Source organism: Penicillium soppii (genome assembly GCF_028829465.1).
Source record: "Penicillium soppii strain IBT 18220 chromosome Unknown utg000006l, whole genome shotgun sequence".
Lineage (NCBI taxonomy): Eukaryota > Fungi > Ascomycota > Eurotiomycetes > Eurotiales > Aspergillaceae > Penicillium > Penicillium soppii.
In genome coordinates this window covers 4,724,602-4,750,115 of record NW_026643236.1, presented here as the reverse complement: position 1 = coordinate 4,750,115, position 25,514 = coordinate 4,724,602, and the positions used below count along the sequence as shown (strand labels likewise).

Sequence of the window (25,514 nt, the reverse complement as noted above, 5' to 3'; positions counted from 1 at the left end):
TGTACTCCGTAGATGATCGTGATGTTATCGGAAGGCGTCTCGGACTTTCGCGCAACGAGTCGGAGTTTTGCGAACCAATTCTAAGGAGCCAATCGCGTATCGAAAACCTTGTATCGAACTCGATTTTTCTGTTACGACAATAATCCACTGGACACCGATATCGACTGACTCATTGCTAATAGTCGTTGCGCTATATATTATGTTAAAATTCCCCGTTGTTTCGACCTACGTTATTGGATTCACCCCTGTCAAAAAGACCGCTCAAAGTAAGCCCCAACACTGGAAATCATTCTCCCTTTCACTTTTATTATCTCAAATTAATACATCACCAACAGATTAAAGATGGCATCTTCTGTCTCGAGACTGCAACACAAAAGTTGGACCAATGGGTCTTACTTAATCTCAACCGATACATCCTTGATCCCTGTTCCGACATTGAACGCATGGTTCGCAAGCGACGATTGGTACTGGGCAAAGGCGATACCAGAGCAAGTCTTGCATGAAACCTTACAGCAGTCTCTTTGTTTTGGCATGTATCATGAGTCAGACGAGGCCTCTAAAGAGTCAGAGTTCATGGGTTTCGCGAGATGTATCACAGACTTCACGACATTCATTTACCTCACGGATGTTTATGTGCTACCTTCGCACCAAGGCCGTGGGCTAGGAAAATGGCTTATGAAATGCGTGCAGGAAGTTATTGAGTCCATGCCATATCTTAGACGGTCATTGTTGTTTACGGAAGATTGGAAACGATCCGTGCCTTTCTATAAGGATCTTTTGGGTATGGATTTGCTTCAAAGCAAGCCGCCAACTGATGAAAGTGAGGGTGAAGGATTGGCTGTTCTAATGCGGAAAGGCAAAGGCAACCCTGGCTACCAGGAGACTTGAAAGCCTCGTGTCCTGGCGTCAAACTGCATGAATGATGATTGATTATGAAGTGACAAGAAGCAATTGGCACTTTTAAATTCAACTGGAAAGCGTTTGTACCTGACAGTGCTCATTGATTCCGAGAATGGAATACTTAATGTATAAGGCTTTTCTATTTTTTATATGGATACATAGATAGTTCAATGTTCTCTCACTTTCATAAACTCTAATTATCGTAATTCACATACCGTTTTATTCATGGTGCATTATCTTCACTGCTAATTTGATCTAATAGCATGCCATAGATCGTGTCCGGTGCTGATAGGAGAATCATCTGCATGCACGAGTTATGCGACATGTACTTTAATCTGTGTATCATCGATTCACTTAATAACTATTGGGCTAGAGCGATCGAAGTCACTTCTACAAAAATACCAATTAGGTCGCAGCACATAAATGTGTAGGATGGCTTATTGACGCCACGCCCTTAAAACACATACATATGTACCTAACGCACCCGTCAATGGGTGTCTGTTTTCTTGCCTATGCGACGGATCAGCCTTTCTCTTGGCCGGTACTTGTGTACCAGTATAGCGCTTGTGAACTGCTACCTCAGTGTTGTAACACGTCACCTAGTTGCACAGCTCGCTGGAGAATTAGAAACGAGGCACTGGATGTCTTCAGGATTTAAGCATCCACATCACATTTACTTTCTGACCTCCGATTTTCATACCTGTACATTTTCCGACAATGAAAGGAATTGCACCACATTTATTGCACTGTGCAAATTCGACATCAGATACTTAATTCTGTCAAAATGAAGCTAGGTCTGCCTGCAGCGTCTGCACACTCGTTGCAGTTAGTCCATTACCTGTTCTTTCCGTTTGATACCGCCATTTGTAATTCTGAAATTGACTAGTACTGTGGAAAAGACTGCCAGAAGCAACACTCGTTAATACATAAGCAGTCCTGCAGGTCTTCATTGAACAGAGCGGACTGGCGTCCTGCATGGGACCGTGAAGCTCGTAATCCTGCATGGGCTACCTTCGCAGCTATGAATAATCTTCATAACCCCTTTGGAGATGTCAGGTATCTGTGGGAATACGCACCGGCGATGGATTCCCTGCAACTAGAGAAAAATGAGGGTTCTAATTATGAAGAAGATATTGCCCCCGCGATTAACGTGCAATTTATAGCCTCGGGAGATTTGAGAAATGTAGTAAAAACCAATCTCAGTGGGGACTTAACGGGTGACAAGGCCTGGATCCAACCAAAGGAACAAAAAGAGACAGGCCATCCAATACAAAATGAACAAAATGGACTTGAGGACAATAATTTTGGTTATATGTACATGATTAGGACATTCCCAAAGAACCAGCAGAGAATGGATACCCTTTTAGCCAGAACCAGACGCAGAAATCTCAAAGCATACAACCATTGTCCCTTCTTTTCATTCCAGGTCTTGATGTTAATTTTATCGCACGGTCCCCCAGCTTATAGCCACGCTTAATTGCCATATAGTGAGGTGTTTCTTCCCCCAGGCCAGGTGACGTATCCACAGGTAGCTGCTGACAGGCCTTGAAGGAATCCTTCGGGACCCAGGTAGCAGCCGAACCATCTTGCCCCGGTTTAGGCAGTTGAACGAGGGGAAGCCGGGAACTAGGGTCGAAGTTGATGAGGATAAGAGCTTGATGATATGGCGGGAGATCGGGCGCATCGACTGAGTAGATAATTGAGCGTTCGTCGGCACGGCTCTTCACATCGCCGATGCGCGTGCTTGGACATAGTAATTGCTGTAATGCAGGCGGGGCGTCATGGGGGGGCCACATACACACGCCGCGAGACTCGAAGCGTTCTTCGGAACCTTCTATAGGATTCCCGCTTTCGTCTATTTGGTTGGGCCGGAAGAGTCTATTTCGAGTGCCTTCGATTCCTTCCTCGTCCATGGGGGATTTGCGTTTCCGGGAGACTGTGCGGAGACACAGTCTGTCTCGGGTGCGGAGACCATCGCTGAGTTGGTTGTTGACTAGGTCAATGAAGGTGGATGCGCCGAGGTGATAGCTGCTGTGTTTGGTGCGCATTGGTATGAATTCCTGGCGCTTTGTGGTGCCGGACTCATATTCGGGGTGATACTGGCAGTACAATCGCTTTGTGGGTCGATCGTGGTAGGTCTGTCTGTCGTTTAGGTTGTTATCCATGGTCACCCAAGACGGCGTTTCCACCTTGCCTTCTGAAAACGGAGCCAGTGCTTCTTCTGGTGTGGGGAGTCGCTGTGTGTAGTATGTGCGGTGATTCTCACTGTTCCCGTTGAACCACTCACGACGGCATTCCAGGATAACAGGTCGGCCGGTCATTTCATCTTTCCGGATTGAAAGATTAGCCCACATTTCATTGGTGGGACCTTCTTGCTGTCGACGCCAGAAGCGACCGTTCCATTTGCGGCCCGACTCCCGGGGCGCATGACAGAACCAATGATAAAAGGAAGAGTGAACTACGATATCGCCTGTGGGCACTTTAATCGAGACTGCATAAAGATGCTCATCGTGCATCTCAAAACACAATGTCTCCCCAAGACACAATATTTGCTGATGGTCACCATCAACCTCTGTGTCCAGTGGGAATTCAATGCGCGCCGACGTGACCAAGTCCATACCGGTAATCAACCACATATCATCTGTGAATGTCCCATACCACAGATAGGAACGGGTATGACGGACGAAGATAGGCGCAGATGCAGGGACAAACACCTTTAGCAGCAGGCGTTTGCAGTTTTGAGCCCTCACATCGAGAGCAAACAAGGCGTCATGTATCGGAGTTATACCCGCGACCCGGAAAATCAGTATATCATCACTGTAACTCAGCAACGAGACCTTGTGGACCGTTTCCTCTGTAGCATCGCCATTCAGTAGTTTTGGAAGGAGTTGAATCAAGTCGACGACGCGCTCTTTATTATCGGGCTTCACGCCATGCACGTCCAGCAGACGAATTTGATTTTGAAAGCGATAGACCAGGTAGCCCTGGTTATAGAGAAAGTCTGCGGCAAAGCCGAGGCAGGCGACCGAATAGGGGTTAGCGGTAGCGATAGCCTCGTGGATGTCAAAGCGCAGGGAGATCGCCTGGTAATAATCGGACTTGGCCTTCATGGCCGCCGCGCCTTCTTTGCTGTAGAGCTGACAATTCTACCAGGATTAGGCATGTTGCTAGGGAGCGGTGAGGAACGGGGAGACGGGACTGGACGTACCTTAACCGTCTTATGGGCTATCTGTTCATTCTTGGCGATCGACCTGAGGGCGCCACATGTTCGACTGAGATTAATGAGGTCGCGGTCGTCTAGCGAGGTCGCGATTTGGTAGAAGATATCGAATGGCAGATTAAGCAACGTCTGTGGGGTTGTCTCGGTGGTCATTGTAATTAATTAGATGGAGAGAGGGTTAGGAGGATGTTAGCCCTTGACAAAGAAAATAAAGAGACGGAACGGAGTAGAAAGGAGGTCAAGGGCTAAGTAGATCATGATGGCTTCAAAGGTAGGAAGTGTAGATTTTATGAGTGAGATTGATGAGGCTCAAAGCAGGAGTGGGTTGTAGAGCCGCCTCGGTATGCTAAGAGGAGTCATCAATTTAATCCAATTAGCATGACGATCCCTTGATTAGGTTTGCTTACTGCGTATAATATTCGATAATTCAATTCCTAATTGAGGTTCCACTAGAGAGTAAATATAGAGTTATCAAATAACATTCCCTGAATAGGCCGGCTAGATTTTCCACTGGCATAACGTATGTGAGGCAATGTAATGAGGCAAGATGAGGCAAAATGAGGCTCTTGTCTTGTTCTGTTGGGGGCTGAAAGCGGGACTACGCCCCAAGACCTACGAAACATTTAGGCACCTTTTCTTACTTGGTTAGGTTACAAAGTTTATCACACTATATGTGTAATGATAATAATTACCCAGGTAGTTCATCGGTCAGAAAATGCACGCTATCTCGTATTTCTGCATAATAAGGGGCTCGAGAGTTTGTTTCAAGGGTTCTCGGATCTCCGATGCAGCTTACATTACTTAGTTCGGAAATACCTGCGACTGGGTACATAACTGCTTTTTCCGGTACTTAGATACTCTGTACATATATTCTCTGATATAAAATACTATACGATCGATGACATACCCGTGGACCTGGGTATACGACAACTTATCTACCTGAGACTAAGTCTCGGCTTCGTACTCTATTTACTAGATTCACATTCTATTTTTACTTCGTAGATCAGAGTCATGTGATTGCTCACGTGGCCAGCCAAAAAAGTCGCTGCCTAAAACTCCGGGCGTTCAAATGTTTCTGGTTTACTGCTTACGTTTACTGTGAGTGCAAGGTGTTTGGGTGGTGGAAGATATTTTATACACACATACATAGTATGTATGCATAATCAACTACGACATGTCATATCATACACTAAATTCTCCAAATTCGTTAGAATGACACATATATTTCCAACTAATACACTGATAGGCCATTCATCTGCAGCCCTACCGGTGGATCCCTTTCTTCTAATTAGTTGAAAGAATTCTCCAGATTCCGGTTAAACTTATCCATGGAATACTGGACATACGTACATTGTCGGCACCAGTGCCGAGAAATTGTTAGAAGTCGGGCGTTGTTGCCCTGAAGTTGTCAAAAAAACCCCGATCTGCGACCCACTAGTCAGCCGAGTTCTTTTTAAACTGTTCAACTCTTTTCTACTTTACTTTTCCTCTTCGAATATCTGACATTTAACATTTTCCAAAAATGTACTATCATCAAGGTCCTCCCCATGGTCCTCCTCCTCCTCCTCAAAGACCTCCTCAAGGGCCACCCCAATGGGGTTATCCCGGTCAACAATGGCGGCAACCCCCGCCTCAGCCCTATCCCCCTCAGCCCTACGGCCATCACCCGCAACCGTCATATCCAGGTCCCAGCCATTCTCCTTACCCACCTTCACCTTATCCTGCTTATCCTCAACACCCTCCCGCTCAACCTCCGTCTCCCTATGGTCACACCCCCTCTCCTCGACCACCTTCTCACCAGCACAGTCTAAGTGCGCCTCAGAATGGTAAATTCCCTCTTTGAATGACGAAGGCGTATCGCTCATCAATAATAGGATACCCTCGAGCAAATTCGCCAAGTTTGCCCCCACCCCCACCACAGAACTTTCAACACTTCGGTGGAGGGGCGCCATCAAACTACCAGTTCCAGTACTCAGCCTGTACCGGTCGGCGCAAGGCTCTGTTGATCGGAATCAATTATGCGGGACAACCCAATGCATTAAAAGGCTGCATCAACGATGTCACCAACATGTCCAGCTTCCTAACCCAGCGATTTGGCTACAAAAGGGAGGATATGGTGATCCTCACCGATGATCAACGCAACCCAATGAGCATCCCCACCAAGGCCAACATTCTCCGCGCTATGCAATGGCTCGTCAAAGACGCTCAACCAAACGACTCATTGTTCATCCACTTTTCCGGCCACGGTGGTCGCACTCCCGATCTCGACGGCGATGAAGACGACGGATTCGACGACGTCATCTACCCGCTCGATTACCGCACAGCGGGACACATCGTGGATGATGACATGCACGCGATCATGGTGCGACCACTGCGAGCGGGCGTGCGATTGACGGCGATTTACGACTCGTGTCACTCCGGTACAGCTTTGGATCTGCCATACGTCTACTCGACACAGGGTGTTCTCAAGGAACCAAATCTCGCGAAGGAGGCAGCGCAGGATTTATTCAGTGCATTTACCTCGTACGGACAGGGTGATTTATCTAGTGTTGCATCGACTGCGATCGGATTCTTCAAAAAAGCAGCGAACGGTGGATCCGCTCGCGAGCGCACACTGATGACCAAGACCTCACCAGCAGATGTGGTCATGTTTTCAGGGTCCAAGGACACACAGACCTCGTAAGTGGCGTCGACTTAGGGCCAATAATCGAAAATAAGGTGCTCGAACTAACCCCGAACAGGGCGGATACATTCCAAGACGGACAGGCGCGTGGGGCGCTGAGCTGGGCATTTATTAAATCCCTACAGCAATGGCCTCATCAAAGTTATCTGCAGCTTCTCAATACGATCCGGAACGAGCTCGAAGGAAAATACTCGCAAAAGCCGCAGCTCAGCTGCAGCCATCCTCTTGGTATGTTCGATCGGTGGTGTCACTCCAGACGCGCGGCTGACAGAGATCTAGACACGAATCTTCGCTTTGTGATGTAAACGGAGGCACAAGGATTCATTGGAAATTTTCCAATTCTCTACACTTGCAAGTAAAGATTAACGTTTCACGAATCATGTAGTCAAATGAATGGGTATTCCGAGTCCCCGAGTCCCGAGTGCGGGGAAGATTTACATGTAAAATTACAGCTACTACTCAGCTGGGCTAGTCAACAAATATTCGAAACTAGTGTTGAAAAATGAACAAAAAACAAATACGAAACTCCTCCACCTGTGGGCACTTTGGTGGCTATGGTTCTTTGCAGTGGATCCCGAGGAAAACTCAATAGAAAATGTTTCTCAAGGATCCAAGACACTGCGGATGACTAGCATATAATTAGAGATGAGCATGCAATAAATAATACCAAGCCTACTAGACTTCTAGCTTATTGTTAGTATTTTATACTTGTTACTGTACTGTAGTTCGCAAATGTCTCTCACATTTTCTATAAAAAAAGCATAGAAACATGGCGCCATACCCCCTGAGCGAGAATCGGACCAATCAGATTAATTTCACTAAGACTTCCCGGTGGGAACCGTGGATATCATGACTTCGCCCCTTGGGACTCGTGAACACGGACCATCTTTTGATTCATTGCGTCTTTTGTTTGCGTACGATGTATGTTTTGTTTCATGGAGTGTGGGAGTGTTGCGAATTGATACACGTTGGCCGCATATGAATAGAATGAAGATCGTGGCTTTGTTCGGCCGCGTCATTGGATCGAACTGTCAAATCTGAGACATGATCTGATAACTCGATACTGTACAATTGTATGAATGCTTTTTTTGCTCTCGACCATCGACCGCCGTGTATAACTTTCTATAGCTTGGTTAAATTGCAAAAGTAGACAGGTACTATGTCGACATATCCCATAACTATACGAAGTATCATATTTTGTTCACAAAATGAAAGGAGAGAAGTAAATTACAGTCATCTACGTGTTACACGGGACGGCGCCTGGTAGTTTTGGGACTAAATTGTTCATGTCTCTGATCCACTTTTGGTCTTTTTTGGAATACCATGGAGATGGGCTTTTTTTTCTTTCTTCTTGCTTCTGTCTTGCTTCTTTTTTCTTCTTTACCTTCTCTCACAAACGTAACGACCACATCAAAAAAAGGGCAGCGATGTTGACCTCCTCAAACAACAGCTCCTACTCCTCCAGCGTCTCCTCGGAGCCCAACTCCCCACATCAACCACTCCCGGCCCGCCGATCCCCCATGGCAGTCAAATACCCCCGGTTCTACTCCTCCCCAATAGACTCATACACCGATTCAACCCCTCTGGAAGTCTACGGCCTGGAACAAAGAGAACCCTCCATCTACGGCAAACCGCCCAAACTCCTCCGCCGCGTTTCCCACGCCCTAGGCGACATCCGCGAAGACTTCTCACTAGACACAGAGAAGCTTAAGCGCCGCTCAACAATCTTCTTTGCTCCCGTCTCACCCTCCGAAGCACCACCCACTACATCTGACGGACCCCGTTCGCGCCCAATGTCCATCATCTCCGACAACTGGTCCGCACCCACGAGGGGACTGAGCCAGCGCATTTCAAGGCGGTTGTCTGTTTTCTCGTCTCGGGGCAAACCCACTGGGCCCAAGGGCGCGAGTATTTCTTCGCCCAATCTGCTTGGGACTTCTACTCAGTATGGAAATGGGAGCCAGGCTTCGTTTATCTAGGAGGATCAAAATTGGTATGGTGGATTTATACATACATTGCGCACACATGGCGTTCGGGATTTTGATTTTCGGCTGTGCTATCTATGTCCACGGGGTGGACATTTACATTCCTTAATATTGGTTTTGATTTTGTATTTACTTCTGCGCATAGCTCGGTGTCTGGAAAATGGGTTTATTAATTTATACTCTTATATTCAAATGTTCTTATATTGCAATCATTGAACTACCTATTCTGACTATCGCCAAATAGTTCCTAACTATTCATTCGATACATGAGTGTGATATATCGTATATCACATCCCTCGAAGCCACTTTGTATTGCAGAACGCTAATTGCGCCACCATGCAGTCGGCATCGCACTCCCGGCATTAGCGGACCGAGATGCGTCAACGGCTAAAAATATAAGATGCGCATTTTTGAAATGCGACCGAGCATGAAACGAAGACCTCGGAAGGCAAATACCCGTTCAACGGAAAGCTAAGTTTCTAGTTATGTGTAGTGCTATTTAGTGCTATGCAAGGTCCTCAATTGTGCCCACACGGTTCTCCGATGGGCTGATTATTGTGGGGATGTCTGAGGTGTTCTTATCGGACTTCTCCATTGCACCATGTAAGCAATTGTAACTAGGTAAGGAACGTATGTAGGTATGAATGTATTTCTACTTAGTGTATAGTACTTTCAATAGTGAGATTGCAAAATTCGCCATTAAAAAAAGTCTACTTGGTCTCAACCCACTCAACATGCTCCCCAACGGGCATGACACCCTTCACCACGGCAGTTCTCTCGAGCTCTTCATCTTCGCGCTGGATGTATTTAAGCGGACGTTTACGGCAAATGGCATCCGGATCGCCTGTCACAATCAACGATGGATCGGAGCGGTAGTAAGCGTCGAGATCCTCGAGACTTCGGTTTGCTATATAACAATAAGTAATAGGCACGAAAGTCCTAATTATGTTGAACGTACCGGTCTCCGGGTAGAAGAAGTAGAGAATTGGCAGGAAAGCAGCATTGCTCACTGTCCAAACTATCCAGAATTTCCAGCCAATACTCTGAATGCCGATCGGAGTGATTTCCACGACGATAAAGTTTGTGATCCTAGTCACTGTTAGAGAAATCAGCATCTCAACCAGAGCAAGACTTACCAGTCAGTAGCGGTCGCAGCCGCAGCACCCTTCGTGCGCATTGGCAAGGAGTTGATCTCAGTAGGATACAACCACGGCACACCGAGCATGCCGATGCCAAAAGCGCCATAATAAAGAAAGAAGAACGCAACGGAGGCATTAGCATAAGTCTGCCCATTAACACTGACTTCCGAGTATCTCAAGAGAATCGTGATAACGAGGAAACAAATAAATTGGGCAAAAGTCGAAAGAATCATCAGTCCTCTTCTGCCCATCCTCTCAACCAACAGAACCGCAATCCCCGAAAAAACCAAATAAGAAACCGCATTACAAGCAGACAGCAGCCGAGCCATCTTCTCAGGCAAACCAACCGAGTTCGTCAGTACGGTAGGCATATAATACGACATGATATTAATACCGCCGAACTGCTGCATGAACTGCGATCCAACACCGAGAAACAGCCGGCGCAGCGTCTTGGTATCGTTCTTCTTATCCTTCTTCAACAAATCGCGCCAGCGAACAGCATTCTGGCGCTCGTATTGAATACTGTATGCGATTTCATTCCGCTGAGTGACGACAATAGGGTCGTGAATAGGTTTTGCTTCCAAACAGGCCAGGACCTGGATTGCTTCTTCTTCTTTGCCGTGGGCGAGGAGCCAACTTCTTTCGTTAGATGATACTCGGTAAGATTGGGGTAGACATACCGAGGGGACTCAGGGAGCCAGGGCGTCGTCGACCAGAGAATGAATAGGAAGACGAATTGGAAGGCGAGGGGGAATCGCCAGGCGACTGAGCCGCCTGCAAAGGAGAGGCCGTAGTTTATCCAGTTGACCAGGCAGAAACCGGCGATGTTCATCATCATCTCTAGGATGACAAGTTTGCCGCGCCATTTTGCTTGCGAGGTTTCAGTTTGCCAGATGGGGGCCGTTGCTGTGTTGATACCTGTGGCTGTTAGGATGGTTCAGTTTGACCAGTGTGGATATAGGTATTACCGTTTCCAACACTAACTCGTTAGCAAGAGAATATACAATCGGGGAGAGCCACTGACCCAAGAATAATCCTCCCAACAAACATCTGCGGCAGACTGAACGAACTAGCCTGGAGAATAGCACCAACGGCCATAATAGTCGTGCCAAGAAGAATGGCTTTCTTTCTACCCAACCGCTCACCGATCGTGAACGCAACAATCGCACCGAAGAAACAGCCTATATCATAAATTGCTGTGACAGTGGACAAGTCCTTCGTTTTCGAAGGCCCGACTAGATCATGCACTTCGAGAAAATCCTGCGTAATAACCACGCCACCTATACAGTGAGACCGAGTATCCAAGAATGGAATCTGCAATCAATTCCAACTTACTGAAGACTCCCTGATCATACCCAAACAAAGACATATCAGTCGCACAAGCAACCTAACCTAGTCAGTATCTCAATTGGACACAGGTAAACGGATCAGCCGAACCGTAATCCAAAAAGTGAGCCATCCACCCGTCAACCCGAAATATGGCCTTTTCTCAGTCATTTTGAGTGGAAACAAATACCGCAATAATCGCGCTATGCACTACAACGTAAACGGGGAACCGCATGATATTTATATTTACATTTCTACAGATATTCCAGTCCCAACTAGATCCGACATATAGGTAGCATACGCAAGGGGCGTTAATAATCTCGGCTGGACCCCGAAGTCCGGGGGGATTTGCGGGGTTGGATGGGGAGGGCAATCATGGCGAGTGTCAAATGGTGGGGGTGGGATTGGTAGTCGAAGCGAGGATTTAGCTTGATCGACGCGCTTACTTACTTACTTGTTGGTTACTTTGTCGGGCTGCGGGTGTGGGATTGTTTCGGTTGCGTCACGCCTTGGGCAGGGGTAGAGGGTAACCGGGATGGGGGCTGAATGTCGTGCCGAGGGATATCTTTGGGTTTGTCAATTGTATGAAGGCTTGCAGTTGGTCTAGAGCGTAGATAAGAGTGCTGTGCTGTATGGACTTGGGATTGTAGTTTGATTCTCCTTGCATATAGCCAACACGGGTGATTCCGTAGGTCTTATCCAAATCTGTGAGATAGGATCGTGGCCTCTGACCGGTGGGGACTTATTTCTTTAGGCTGAAGTAGAGCTAGTCTTAGGCTAATTTCCCCCAGACCTAATTGCATGCGTCTTTTTGATAATTATTCTATTCGCAGTCAAATAGCGATGTGTTAACCAAATTATATTGCATGTCTCGTGAGTGGATGGTATAAAGGCATTAAGGCTGGAGAAATTTAAAAACCGATGGAACACCGAATGACAACAACGCCATGAAAACCTAGCTCAACACCCCAACCGGGATGCAAGCACTAGATTCGACAACTTCTGCAAGTGTCTACAACAACAAAACCATATACGCCAAAGAGATCCCCCTATGTTTAGGACATGGAGCCAGTCCATAGTCCTCGATGCACGTGCAGCCAGCACGCCATTTCCCAACGTGGGCCCAGCGCTGGGGGCGTGATCTGATCTTGGATGAACCGAATCAAAGGGTCACGCTCTCCAGGTCGCGCATGACAATTCCTATCTGAGCACGCTTGGCGGCCTCGGCGACAAGATTGAAATCCTGCAGAAAAGGCGCCGTAGCAGTTGGCCCGCCCAGAGCTTCTATCTGGTGCGGGTTTGTCTGGGCCGCCGGAGCAGTCGCCGCATTCAAAGGCAAAAGATGGGGATTCGTCGCCGGTGCAACGGGGGCGCTCTGAGGTTGATTAATGGCATGGGGGAAGGCCTGCAGTTGTGCCGAGGCTTGGGAACAAGAGGACTGAAAGACTTGGTTTGTGGTGGTTGATGCGGCCTCGAGAGTATTTTGGGTGCTCATGTTTGACTTGAGTGGTTGGAAAGAGGGGACAGGCGCTTGGGGTTTGTATGCGGATTGTAGGGTCGAGTTCTGTAGGGTCGAGTCCATGACGTCGGGCAGAAGGGACCGAGATTCGAGATTTGGAAGTCTAGCGATAGGGGAGAAAGGGGTCTTGGAGGAGGATATTTGCAGCGAGGATAATGTTGCTATGGACAAGATGATGTGATCAACCCAGGAAGGGATTGGGCGAACTGTGGCAAGTAAGGAATTCGAAGCCGCTGATCGACGGATGCAATATGCGGAGACTAAGGTGTTGAGCCTTATCCACCAGCCAAATTTGACTTTTCGAAGTGATGAACAAATGTGATCTAGAAAAGAAGAGCGAAAAATGAATCTCAGAGATATGAGACGGTCAGAGCCTTCAGGGGCGCATATGGCTTTTGAAGGCGAACTGCAGATTCTCAGTTGCTCCCGACATTTATCCGCTAGTATCGTGGTATTGTGAATGTATCTCCACGCCTCTCTCCACACTGTATTACTGTATATTTACCTGTCACGTGCTGACATGTGCTCGCACGTGATATCCAATCTAACATTTGCAGCTCTATTCAGAGGGCAGAGAATAATTGATTGAATAAACAGTTTAATATAGTCAATAATAAACATCCCACGTAAGCTGACGATCATTGAATGCATATGTAAATATGCTGCATGTATGCAGGTAATGCCTCGGATTGCCTAAAATTCGGTCTGCGGGGGATCAACAGAATATGGTATGATCGTCCAAACGTAAACCTCTACAAGCTTTACAGTCTTTACAGTCTTTACAACAGTTACATATTTCCATCCCAAGCCGAGGGATCCGGTATTAGACAAAAATCTCTGAATCCCGAAATCAGGCAATGGGCCGAAAAGTCCAGTATTGATCCCGAGATTTGCCCCGCTACGATAAGGAAATCCGATAAATATTTTTTTTCTCCAAAGACAATAAGCCCATTGCCGCCATGGCCGACGATTTTGATTCAGGGGATATGTTCCAAGACCCGGAAGGGTTTTACCCCGAAGAGGCACCTCCTACTTTTGCCGACCATTGCATGTTGTCCGGCCATAAAGTCCGAGTTCGTCTCGTCGGCAGCCACCCTCTCTATGTACGATATCAACGTCAGTCCGATGACCCAGTTGCACAGACAACTAATCTAAACAGGGAAATTTGCTATGGAATGCCGGGCGTACCAGCTCTCATTATATTGAGGAGCACACCGAGCGTCTCATCCGAAACAAGGATGTGCTCGAGATCGGTGCCGCAGCGGGTGTTCCCAGCATCGTGAGCGCCATCCAAGGAGCGCGCACAGTCGTCTTGACCGACTTCCCAGACGCAGATCTGATTCAAAACATGCAATACAACGCCGATCTGTCTGCCGCCGCCATTCCAGCCAGAGAAGACGGCAAACCCCGCCTTCACGTAGATGGCTACAAATGGGGCAGCGATGTCAGCAAGCTGAGGGCGTATCTGCCACCCGCTGCTGATGGATCTCCTTCCATGTTTGATCTCCTTATCATGGCCGATGTGGTGTACAGCCACCGTGAGCATCCGAACTTGATCAAGACCATGCGGGAGACGATGAAGAAGGACCCTAATTCGGTTGCTTTGGTCATCTTCACCCCCTATCAGCCATGGTTGCTGCCCAAGACTGAAAAGTTCTTCCCTTTGGCCGAAGAGAATGGATTTACCGTCACTAAGATCTTTGAAAAGGTGGTTGACGCGGTTTTGTTCGAAGATGATCCTGGTGTAAGTCCATGTTTGAATTGACACGAAAAGGGGTTAGAACTAATAACTTGCAGGATGAAAGATTACGCAGAACTGTGTTTGGATATGAGATCCGATGGTCACAAGAGGAATTGGAGGGTTCATCCAAGGCCTAATTTGATACCTTTGGAACGATGACATGATAAATGACAAAAGTCCATATAGCATTCGACAGAACTATGTAGATATTAAAAATATACTCCATTTTCTATAACTTTTCTTTATCAAAATTTGCCATACTCAATAGTCAAACGAACAAACACATTCATGTAGATATTTGGCTATAGTTGACTAGATGCGGGGTCACATGCCACAGTCCCCCGCAAGAAAAAAAAAGTCCGCCGAAACAAGCCGCAACCACCAACGATGCCGGTATGTCGAGAAACCTCTCTTTTCTAAATAAATCTAACAAAAGCGCTAGCTCATCATTTTAACCGGATACCCCTGTTCGGGCCTCACCTACCGCGCCAATCAGCTAGCATCCTTGATCGAAAAACACCAAGATGAATTATTTGCGGCCGCTGAGGCAGGCGCACCAGTCACATTGAAGTCCCGATACAAGATCCATGTGGTCGCTTCGCATGACTCTTCCCACACTCGAATCGTATACGACCATGCCCGCACAGAGAAAGAGGCGCGCGGAGTCGCCTACGCCCGAACCAAGCGCGTGCTCAAGCGAGACAGCATTGTCATCCTCGACGGAATGAATTATATTAAGGGATGGAGGTATCAATTATGGTGTGAAGCGAAAGCTGCGCAAACATCATGCTGTGTGGTATGGAATTGAACTATGAAAAAAACATAGTGCAACAGCTGACAGGTGTAGGTCCACGTCGGAACACCCGTTGACCAGTGTGTCGCCAACAACGACGCTCGCCTGCGCCGCGACGCCGAAAAGCAATCCCAAGGCGAAGATGTACCATCCTCCGAAAAGAAAGATACCCCAACCGATTACGACAATGAAGAGGCATACCCATCCGAACTGCTCAACAACCTCATCTTCCGCTACGAAGAGCCAAGCACCCACAGCCGCTGGGACAAGCCGCTCTTCACAGTTCCCTATAGCGACCCCACCCCCCAGTATCAGACATCTTCGAAGCCTTAACAGGAGTCGTCCTCCCAACAACCGAAACCCCCGCAACCCTCCCAATCCTAACCACCGCCCTCGCCTCAACAACCATAACCGACACCGCCAGCACAGCAACCGGCACCAAAGGCGGAAAAAGCTTCGCAGCTCGCCGAATAATCCCACACCAAGCAACCGTTCAAGCAACAGCCACCGACTCTAACGCAATGTACGCAATGGAAAAGCGCACGTCAGCAGTCGTAACTGCCATCCGCAACTTCACCACAGCCCACCCAACAGCAGACATTGCGCTCGCACAAAGCAGCATCTCAGACGGCCTTGCAATTCCTGTGCCGGACGTCTCAGTCTCTGTCCTCGTGCCGTCGCACGTCGTGTTATCAGGCACGACGGAGGAACTAGCCGGTGCGGGTGGTGTCCTTGCGTTGCCGCGGTTGCAGCGCTTGCGGAGACAATGGATTGGTTTGAATCGGTCTTATATTGGGTTTGGACATGGCGGTGGTGCGTTGACGGTCGATCAGGTTGGGGATGCTTTTGTCAGGTTCCTTAACGCTGAGTTTTCGGGGAATGCTGCGGGGACTGAATAGATGGCTTATACTGTATACACCTGAAATATAGTGCACGAAGTAAATGATTCATGGTCTTTTAATTGTAGGGTATCTTGGGACCAGTAATAAGCATAGACACAACCTGGTGATGATTTTTGAACCCGACTTGCCCTTCAAAATCTGCAGTGGAATGTCTCGTAAGTCTTGCAATCATAAATAAGCGAAAACAAGGCATCACACCCCCCTTCTTTCCACCCGATCAACAAACAGCCTCGACAATAAGGGCCGCCTGTCCTTTTCCCAAGCATCACCAAACTCAAGACACTCATCCCGCGTCCGAATATCTTGAGCTCCGAAAATGTGTCACGGGATGAATACATATGTCACTATTACGCGGGGGCCTTGTAGACAATATCCCTGGAACAAAGTTCGAATCCTAATATTGACATGCTTGTTCTAAAAATACCGTTCGAGCCTTTGAAAGTTCTGTTTGAGGCTTCGGAGCTATAATATGAATGACTCACACTAACCTTTCCAGTATACATATGTAAATATTAGTATAGATCTATAGATCTATAGTGATTCAACAACTACAACTATTTCTACACATTTTCACAGATTCACATATCACATTTTAACAGATCTAACTCAATATGGATTCAAACCTCCAACTACATACAATTGGCCACGGTGCTTGCGGTACAGTCTGGGCATCCGAAACTGGTCCCGCCTACAAAAGAGAAGATGGCAGCCCATCGCGGTCCCTTCAAAACGACTTCGAAATGCATCGCCGCGTCATCCGAAGCCACCAAACACTCGCAACCCTAAAAGAGATCAAAATCCAAATTCCCACTTGTCACAACTTCATCAAAGCAGTCGACAAGGAACGGTGGTCTGCAAATTTACAAAGGTTTCCATCAGGCTATACCCCATGCAACGTACTTCAGTCTCAGCGTATCCCACCATTTGGAGAACCTACTAGACAGGTTCTTTATTCAAGGTTTCTGCTCAAATGAGATCAAGCCATCAATCCTCAACAGCAAACCTGATGGAGACTGCCTAGTTCGGCTTTACCTAGGCAGACGGCGAACACAAATGCGTACATCAGAAGCCTTGCCGCGGTTGAAAGTGTTCTCCTTGCGAAATTACCCACTACATGAAGACCAAATGGAACAGCTGGGAATCTCAACCAATGATATGCATCAATACGCTCAAAGCATGGCAGAAGCACTTGCTATGATGCACTGGGTTGCGGGCATAGATGGAAACGACGTGGAATTTGTTCTCGCCCCCTCAATGGCGATGGCAATGGATTCTCTAACAATACTCTTGGAGATCATAGCATTTGGATGCTAGATTTTGATCTATGTAGGAATATGGCAATGAATAAGAATGGTGTACAACAAGCTGTATCTGCCTTTGGGGAAATGATCCTTAGTATCCTCGGCCAGGTAGAACCCTGTAGTACACATTCAAACATCAGTACATTCAGACCAGCGATGAATGCTTGGAACTTTGTCATGCCCGAGAAAAGAACAATAGGGCCTTGTTGTCGAGGTTGTTTATTGAGCTTGTGGAAGCCTGGGACAACGAAGTCAACTAACTCTACAAAAGGCTCGACCACAACTTGATTTGCTTTTATTTCTTCTCTTCTCTTGCAACTGAGCCACGACTCATGCCTTCCGTCATCTGATCTCTGACATAATACTCATAATCCCCTTGAATACTTTAACCTTGTTCATTTCAATGTGAGTATTTAGTGGAATTTATTTATATGGCAATACTGACTTGACTCGAATTCATATTATCATGGCTAGTTGACGCGATTTGAAAGCTCCCTGCAGTTCATTCCAGGTATCGTAGATCGCCTAGGACGTCACACTTAGCCAATAAATGCTAGGCTCTACAATATTTTTGATGGAAAGTATGCATAATCAAAATCTCATTCAAATCAATGTATCAAAACACAACGCAAACGCAACATTGATCTATCAACAAAAATCAAGCCTATCGATCATAGACCTTATACAAAATTCTCTACTGTCGATCTTCTGCCACCCCTTTTGCGACACCGTATCCCGCTTTGCTGTATCCTCCGCATAAGTTCGGGTCTTCCCTGTGTCAAGAGATGGGTATCTGGACCTGGATTGGAACGACCCAAGTTCATGGTGCCAGATCCAAATCCCCCGAGACTCGCAATCAAATCACGAGTTCTCAAGCGTGTACCACGCAGTCCTGTCCAGTCCGTGGCCGAAATCCCATTGGAGATCGGGTTGACCGAATGGATCGGCCAATCCAGCCGAAGTAACCTCGTACTTCGGATCACACTGGGTCCTGTGTTGAAGTGCCTGGCCAGCAAGCGGCCCGGTTTAGCCGGGCAAGAAAAGGAAATAAGAAAATCCTCCTGGTTGTTTCTATTCGTATAACAAGGTACCGCTTTTAGGAAACGGCATCTCAAAACCCCTTCACGCGGGTGGCATTCCATTGGAAACTTGAGATCCAGCCTGGCTGGCTTCAATTTGACGGTAGTTCAGGCCCAGAGAGAACAGTTCCTGGAGACCGGCATTTACCTTCTCGTGCATGGAAATATCTTGAGGCGAGATGTTACCCAGTTCCTCGAGCAGACTCGCACGGCACTTGTAGAAGGTGTTCTCTGCGCTCTGGAGACGCTGTCCAATGGTAACGGAAGCCTGGGCAGCCTTAACAGAGCCAGCCTGAGAGTGAACAGAGCGGGTGCGCTTCATGGTCGGGGCTGGAGTGGTACCGGTGACTCTCCTCTTGCGACCGGTGGATTCCTTTTTTTTGATCTGGCCAGCACCGGGTGAGGTCTCGGGGGAGCTGTGGCGCTCTGAAGTGGCATAGTCGTGGACACGACGCATGTGGTCGTAGAGGTTCCATCTCCTTGGGAATCCATTTCCTGGGACTGCGCGCTCACAACCCTCCCACAGGCAAAGGTGAGGATTATCTCCGTGGCCATGTAATCCGTGAGCTTCCCTTTCGTGGCGGAACAGGCAGGCATTGGAAGAGAAACGGAGCTGGGCATCGATACAGGCGGGGACCTTGCAGCGGTAGGGCTTCAGGTGGGAATCCAGGTACTTGCTGTTAGGGGAGATCTGTTAGTTGGATTCAAACACCAAAGGTTATGTTTTCATCATGGGAGGACTTGCTGGTAAGCGCATTTTTGCGTGGTGGGTGGGTGGTTGCAGGGCTTCTCTCCAGTGGCAAATGGGCAGTAGTATTTTCCGTCGCTGTGGGTGGACATAGAATAATATTGGTGCTCTCGTGGATTGCGAGACTCGGCACTATCCTTGGACCTTTGGCGGGCTGGCTCTCTCACTGGGAGGGCGGGGAAGAACTCTGGGTCGGCCTTCTGAGACACAGCTGATATTCCTGAGCGACGGGATTGCTTGGAGGGTCTGATGGTTCTGGAATATCGTGGTTAGGTTTCAGACCGTTTATGGACTCTGTCCGCATGTCTTTTTACTCACCTGTTGAGATCTCTGTCGTTGATAGAAGTGCTAGGGAACAAGGGCTCTGCTGGGTTGATTCCATGGACTCCGAGGGGTGATGTGGTGAAGTCTCCTCCAAGAAGTGCGTCATCAGGGGCCATAAATGAAGAAAATCCCGGGTGGGAGCAGGAAGTAACAGACATATCATTACTAGCTTCCGTCAGTGGTGGAGAGACCGGGGCGGTCTGGAAAAGACCTGACGAGTATTGTTCCATGGTGGTTCCTGGGTAATGGGCTTCATGCATCATAGGGGTCCATGATTCGGCAATGTAGTGGCCGTCATCTGTGTGAGAGCTGTGTCCGATGGAAAGAGCATCATCTGGCGTGCCATTCCTGGCACAGACATCATTTTCAACAGAAGAGAAATCCAGGAAAGAGTTATAGAGATCCCGGGACATTTCATGGTCATTCATGTCAGGGACTGCTGGGAAGTCCACGCCTGGGTACATCACATCATTTAATCCGACCGTGGGGGTCATCAGCTGCTGAGACAGCGAGAAAGAAAGCATGTGCACCTCGGATGGGTCTTGCTTTCTGTCAATTGAGTCTTGGTGGTTCAATGTCCAGTTCTTCATGTCCTGTGGGTTTCCATGGGCTGTCCGGATACTTGAGCACAACGAGGAGCTGTCATGGCTCGACATTTCATCATCCTGGATTGCTCTTGAGGCAAGATTTGACATTCCTGAAACCATTCTGTGCATAGGCTGAGAGATGGAGACTCGGTCAGAGTCACTGCTAGTCCGTGGGGACATTGTGTAGTTGTATGTAAAAAGAACACTGTAACACCAAGCGTTAGTTACCGACTCCTCGACGTTTAATATTGAAATAAAAAATAAGAAGGCAAAAGAAAACATGAGAAAAAGACGAGCTCCAAGGTCCAGATGTGATTGGATTCCTAGTTAGAGTTAGCATTGACTTGGCTTTGTCGGATAATTATTAAAGACGCACCAAAGCCGATTTTGTGGGATAAATATTTCCGAGGCGAGAGGGTTGCAGGGTCCAGTGTTAAGTCGTGGCTTCTGGGTTCGATTCCAGGTCTGTTGTCAATCCAAGGGTAAGTGGTGCCAGTGTTAAGAGGAAACATTCATGGGCGGAGCTACTATATGTTGAAGTATCCATTGGAATCCAGGTAAGTAAATAGGCGAACTTTTTGTTGGCCAGAAATGCATCAGGTTTCTTTCAAGTTTATACGGCCAGTATCCATGAGTAAATGGCCTAGGCAAAGTTTGACAGCGGCTGCTTCATAGTCCATAGTCGAAAGTGCAAGCACATTAGCTTGTGGGGTTCCTCGGATGTATCCTGGTTTAAATTGAATCCATTATTGTTGAGATAAAGTGGCCATAGTAGCATAAGAAGTCCAGGCAAAGTCATAATCAAGTCCATGAGTGGTTCAAAGTGGTTCATTCCAAGGCGTTGTTTCCATAGGCAGTAAAGGTAAAGATCCATGGAGTAAATCAAAATCCGCACTCAAACTCCGGTCTTAGAGTAGAGGCCAAGGTCAAAAGGAGAAACATCCAGGGCAGTCCAGTGGTAGGATTTTGTCGTGATGAGTGTGCAACATTAAACACATCTCAAAGAGATTCACTCAGCAAGCTGAGGGCAGGCATCCTAGGCAAGGTGCATCCATTGTCGCCAATATTGGCAAGAGTCCGACTGGAGAGAGGTTCTAAGGTCCTTGGGTCCATGGAAAGAGAGAAAAAGATAAATGTCGATGTCCTTGGCAATCACAGTTGACGGATGGGTACAGGTCCAGATAAAAGAAAAAAGCAACGCATAGGAAAACCAATTGTAAAGGAAAGGTGACGGAAGCTACCTATTAAGTGTTTGTCGGAAATGTGTGGACAGACTAAAGAGAAGCCTGGGAAATAACAGTAAAGCAAATCCTGTCCTGGGAGTATATGGCAAAGAGATCCTTGTGGCAGATTTGATAGTATCAAAAACCAGGGAGATATGGGTTAAAAGGTTGTCCTTGGTCCAGGGACTAGGTCGTATATATCAAAGTGTGAGATGGTATAAACAGTGTCAAGAAGGTATGTGTTGTATAAAAAGGGGTATCCAAGGTTAAGGAGAATAAAGGAAAGAAGAAGAATAGAGGGGGATCAGCGGCTTTTTAGAAGACAGCAAGCGAGAAAGCTCGGACTGTGGAAAGGATTGTGGACCAAAACATGGCGTGTGCCAGTCTTACATCGTGCATTAAACGAGTGCGTTGTTGGCATCATTGAAAACCAACACCAGACTAGCGGTGATAGTATCTGCAGATTAGGGAGGGAGGGGGGTGTTCGTTTGATGAGTGGATGAATCTTTTGTAGCGGTGAGACAAAGCCGGCGCTTTGAGTGCTTGGCGAGAAGTATGATTGGTGATGAATGCGGGCTGACACTACATGACGATGTCCGAATTGGACGATCGGCAGGTCCCCTCGTCGCGTGTTGATGAGTTGGATGGAGAATGGTAGATTTGTGTGGAGGAGAAGATCCCACGTCGGAGAAGGACGGGAAGTATACTGCGGTATGAGGTCACTACGCTCTCAGACTACAACACATAACACGTACAGTATAAAGACGATATATGTACAGCGAAGTATATGCGCAGGATGAAATTGCACGTTTGAGAAAATACTAAATTATCAAAATATAAATGTGATTCATCTAAGATATAAGATTTCCTAAGTAATTTATTGGCCTCGGGGTTAACGGGACGGGGCGGCCCAGACCCACGTTGGGCAGCAATGCAGTCCTTCTCCTATTTTTCAGTCAGTCAGATTTTTCTCGAAGATAAATTTGCAATAAAAAATGCGAGGTGATTGACAGGATCAGAAAAAATGAAAGATGGAATATGTTTTCGTTCAAGAATCCGAAGATTTCAGGTGAACTATGCTTTAAATATTTTTGTTCATCATAAAAGACGGGTGCCCATATACAAGTGTGTATGTGCATGAAATTTAATGAATAAGAATGCAAGGCTTACCTGTTAGCGGGAATTGTCGGAAGGTGACTTGTCAAACATTATAACAGACTCAGCTAAGAGTGTCAATTGGCGATTCTGATTGATGGAAAAGTGTGTGGAAGAAAGAAATGAAAATTAGCAGCGAAAAGAAAAAATATATGATGGTCACGTGTTAGACTATATGTTTACACTGTTTGTCTTGTATACTCCACTTTACTACTCTATCGACCTACTCCGTACAGCGTACTTCATCTGTGCTCGTCCTTGCATGATGGATTGGACAGGCGGCCAGCTGCAGCGTCATCACACTCGCTCAGGCCTACTGACCAAAGCCCAGAAACAAAATTTCGCCAAATCCAGACTCCATGCAAAGGGCACGGCCATTCTCCCACCCTCTCCATTTCGCAACTTTCCAGACATCAAGGGCTCGAGCACCGAGAAACCAGAGACAAACAATAATCAGTCAGTCAAGCACTGTTGATTGCTTTGACCTTGTTTCTCAACTCATCTGACCATCCTTGCGCTAACCCGGTCTTACGGAGCCTAGATTGCCTGCAGAAGAACCGGTTTCACATCCGCCTGCAGTACACCAGACACAGTTTCAGAAATCGGGTGCCAACGAGCTGAGTGATATCAAGCGACAACTTCTCAACGAATCCGATTGGGCAGCTATATCAGTGACACGTCCCCTTGAGCTGACATTCACGTCCGCCGAGGAAATAGAGCGCTTTGGCAAACGACGAAGATTGAATGATCAAGATAGAAAGAGACTGGTCGCAACTAACAACAATGGGTCGACTTTTTTCGAGCTGCCTGAACGAAGGGCCAGAAATCCATCGTCCGTGATCGATACTATTGAAGGAATCCAGATCGAAATTAATGGACGACCGGTGAGACGGTCCAATGACAGCTCCGACGTTGCAATTAGCAGTCTCTCTTCGCAATCAATGCTGCTTGATCATGAAGGGTCCGCGGCATCCGAATGGGAAGAGAAAGAGAACCTAACAGCTACCTGGATTACCAATCTGTTTCCCGGGCCAAACTAAGCTATGATTAATGGGTACATTACTTCAAGCTTTTGGAGTGAAATTCTCTTTCCGAAGAGCATATAACTACTTACTTCATATCATGCAGGCATCTTTCATGCGTGGGCTAACGTTCGATGGTATGACATTATACAGTACGCTCTACATAAAATTACTCCTCCATTCAGTCAACCTATAATCTGTATCACTGTTCTCATAAAAGATTTTGTGCTTGACTTTCTTGATGTTTCTCTCGATTGAGCATGTCCCAGGGTACAATTCTACCACTTCCAATTCAATTTATATATCGACTCTCTCATATTGATACTGACTCAATCTCCTCACACCGAGGAGTCTATTCCATCCATGGATGTACCTTATCATTTCAAATATCCATACACATCTGAAACAGATCCTCTCACTGTGCCTGTAGTCCAGTTTCTGAAGCTCAACCGAATGCGGCCGCCACGTGACCCGATTTCCCCAGATAAACGATAAACAACGTCATCCCAAGTACTCCAACCATCTCCAATTATCAACACAGAATTCTTGTCACCGCAAGATCTAGTACAACACCATGCGCTCCATCCCTCTCCTGGCCACACTGGCCACAACCGCTCTCTCAATCGTTATCCCTCAACAAATCAACAGCGAAATCCAACTCCCCCTCGTAATCTGGCATGGCCTAGGCGATGACTTCGAACGCGAAGGCCTCATCTCCGTCGCCTCCCTAGCCGAATCCACAAACCCAGGCACCTACGTACACCTAATCCGGCTCGCAAACGACGGCAGCGGCGACCGCTCCGCAACATTCTTCGGCAACGTAACGCAGCAAATCGAGCTGGTGTGCGCACAACTCGCCGCAGACCCAATCCTGCGCAGCGCGCCAGCGATCAACGCCCTCGGATTTTCGCAAGGCGGCCAGTTTCTCCGCGGCTATATCGAGCGCTGCAATACCCCGCCCGTGCACAACCTCGTTACCTTCGGCAGCCAACATAACGGGATCTCGGAATTCGAGTCCTGCGCTTACAACGACTGGGTCTGTAATGGGGCTGAGGCACTGCTGCGCTCCGGGCGGTGGACGAACTTCGCTCAGTCGCGCGTCGTGCCCGCTCAGTATTTCCGTGATCCGCGCGAACTGGACCAGTACCTCGAGCACAGCAATTTCCTCGCTGATATTAACAACGAACGGGAAGTGAAGAATGAGACTTATAAGAAGAACTTGGCTTCGTTGAATAAGTTCGCTATGTTTATGTTCCAGGAGGATACGGTTGCCGTTCCGAAGGAGAGTTCGTTGTTCTCAGAGGTGAATGCTACTACTGGGGAGGTGACACCTTTGCACGAGAGACCAATTTACAAGGAGGATTGGTTGGGGCTGAAGCAGCTTGGTGAGGCGGGGAAGCTGGACTTCAAGACTATTCCTGGGCAGCACATGCATTTGTCTGATAAGGTGCTGCGCAAGGCTTTCGAGCAGTACTTTGCTCCGTTGGATGATGAGTTGTCTAAGACTTTACCGGGTCTGATTGTGCAGCGTTCTCTGTGATTGTGCCGAAACTCTTTATTTGAGGTATCGATGTTCCGTTTATAATATACCCACAGACATTATTTTATTCTAGATATAGTTCAATCCATGCCCCATGGCGATTCTAGCCACTGCTTTTACCAAAGGAGACTCATAGTCTAACAACGTCTATTTTGTGTCTACCGACAATGTAGCTAAGTACAAGATCATGCTGCGACTGCCGCCGCGAGCCAAAGTAAAGTTTCCAGCTAATGCTTAAGAACAAAACTTAAGCTTTGGATAATATCCTATGTAAACGAAAAAGAAAAAAGAAAAATTCATGCATGGCAAGGCAGTGGGGATAGGAAA

General features: G+C 47.4%; 12 protein-coding genes across 12 annotated transcripts; 8 read left to right on the top strand and 4 right to left on the bottom strand.

The window, feature by feature from the left end:
* Positions 1-342: 342 nt before the first annotated feature.
* N7529_009177 (GNAT family N-acetyltransferase) lies at positions 343-888 on the top strand (the record flags this gene model as incomplete). The annotated part of the gene is made up of 1 exon (XM_057244704.1): positions 343-888. One exon carries the CDS (start codon positions 343-345, stop codon positions 886-888), a length of 546 nt encoding a protein of 181 aa, XP_057096242.1.
* A 1,400-nt stretch (positions 889-2,288) lies between these two features.
* Positions 2,289-4,273, bottom strand: fbx15 (F-box domain protein; the record flags this gene model as incomplete). The annotated part of the gene is made up of 2 exons (XM_057244703.1): positions 2,289-4,046; positions 4,109-4,273. 2 exons carry the CDS (start codon positions 4,271-4,273, stop codon positions 2,289-2,291), a joined length of 1,923 nt encoding a protein of 640 aa, XP_057096241.1.
* A 1,394-nt stretch (positions 4,274-5,667) lies between these two features.
* On the top strand, positions 5,668-5,931 carry N7529_009175 (uncharacterized protein; the record flags this gene model as incomplete). The annotated part of the gene is made up of 1 exon (XM_057244702.1): positions 5,668-5,931. One exon carries the CDS (start codon positions 5,668-5,670, stop codon positions 5,929-5,931), a length of 264 nt encoding a protein of 87 aa, XP_057096240.1.
* A 32-nt stretch (positions 5,932-5,963) lies between these two features.
* Positions 5,964-7,108, top strand: N7529_009174 (caspase family protein; the record flags this gene model as incomplete). Its single annotated transcript, XM_057244701.1, has 3 exons — positions 5,964-6,799; positions 6,862-7,031; positions 7,083-7,108. The coding sequence occupies 3 exons, from the start codon at positions 5,964-5,966 to the stop codon at positions 7,106-7,108; spliced, it is 1,032 nt and encodes a 343-aa protein (XP_057096239.1).
* A 1,122-nt stretch (positions 7,109-8,230) lies between these two features.
* Positions 8,231-8,782, top strand: N7529_009173 (uncharacterized protein; the record flags this gene model as incomplete). Its single annotated transcript, XM_057244700.1, has 1 exon — positions 8,231-8,782. The coding sequence occupies one exon, from the start codon at positions 8,231-8,233 to the stop codon at positions 8,780-8,782; it is 552 nt and encodes a 183-aa protein (XP_057096238.1).
* A 716-nt stretch (positions 8,783-9,498) lies between these two features.
* N7529_009172 (sugar porter family MFS transporter) lies at positions 9,499-11,424 on the bottom strand (the record flags this gene model as incomplete). The annotated part of the gene is made up of 8 exons (XM_057244699.1): positions 9,499-9,695; positions 9,747-9,877; positions 9,925-10,563; positions 10,608-10,845; positions 10,896-10,906; positions 10,952-11,207; positions 11,263-11,314; positions 11,365-11,424. 8 exons carry the CDS (start codon positions 11,422-11,424, stop codon positions 9,499-9,501), a joined length of 1,584 nt encoding a protein of 527 aa, XP_057096237.1.
* Positions 11,425-12,415: 991 nt separating this feature from the next.
* On the bottom strand, positions 12,416-12,835 carry N7529_009171 (uncharacterized protein; the record flags this gene model as incomplete). Its single annotated transcript, XM_057244698.1, has 1 exon — positions 12,416-12,835. The coding sequence occupies one exon, from the start codon at positions 12,833-12,835 to the stop codon at positions 12,416-12,418; it is 420 nt and encodes a 139-aa protein (XP_057096236.1).
* Positions 12,836-13,731: 896 nt separating this feature from the next.
* Positions 13,732-16,205, top strand: N7529_009170 (RNA polymerase II Elongator complex associated protein Kti12; the record flags this gene model as incomplete). The annotated part of the gene is made up of 7 exons (XM_057244697.1): positions 13,732-13,875; positions 13,932-14,516; positions 14,570-14,633; positions 14,830-14,906; positions 14,956-15,309; positions 15,361-15,614; positions 15,731-16,205. 7 exons carry the CDS (start codon positions 13,732-13,734, stop codon positions 16,203-16,205), a joined length of 1,953 nt encoding a protein of 650 aa, XP_057096235.1.
* A 614-nt stretch (positions 16,206-16,819) lies between these two features.
* Positions 16,820-17,522, top strand: N7529_009169 (uncharacterized protein; the record flags this gene model as incomplete). Its single annotated transcript, XM_057244696.1, has 2 exons — positions 16,820-17,058; positions 17,114-17,522. The coding sequence occupies 2 exons, from the start codon at positions 16,820-16,822 to the stop codon at positions 17,520-17,522; spliced, it is 648 nt and encodes a 215-aa protein (XP_057096234.1).
* A 1,109-nt stretch (positions 17,523-18,631) lies between these two features.
* On the bottom strand, positions 18,632-20,427 carry N7529_009168 (putative C2H2 finger domain protein; the record flags this gene model as incomplete). Its single annotated transcript, XM_057244695.1, has 3 exons — positions 18,632-19,279; positions 19,330-19,591; positions 19,655-20,427. The coding sequence occupies 3 exons, from the start codon at positions 20,425-20,427 to the stop codon at positions 18,632-18,634; spliced, it is 1,683 nt and encodes a 560-aa protein (XP_057096233.1).
* A 2,460-nt stretch (positions 20,428-22,887) lies between these two features.
* On the top strand, positions 22,888-23,665 carry N7529_009167 (uncharacterized protein; the record flags this gene model as incomplete). The annotated part of the gene is made up of 2 exons (XM_057244694.1): positions 22,888-23,081; positions 23,167-23,665. The coding sequence occupies 2 exons, from the start codon at positions 22,888-22,890 to the stop codon at positions 23,663-23,665; spliced, it is 693 nt and encodes a 230-aa protein (XP_057096232.1).
* Positions 23,666-24,221: 556 nt separating this feature from the next.
* On the top strand, positions 24,222-25,187 carry N7529_009166 (palmitoyl-protein thioesterase family protein; the record flags this gene model as incomplete). The annotated part of the gene is made up of 1 exon (XM_057244693.1): positions 24,222-25,187. The coding sequence occupies one exon, from the start codon at positions 24,222-24,224 to the stop codon at positions 25,185-25,187; it is 966 nt and encodes a 321-aa protein (XP_057096231.1).
* Between the last annotated feature and the right edge of the window lie 327 nt (positions 25,188-25,514).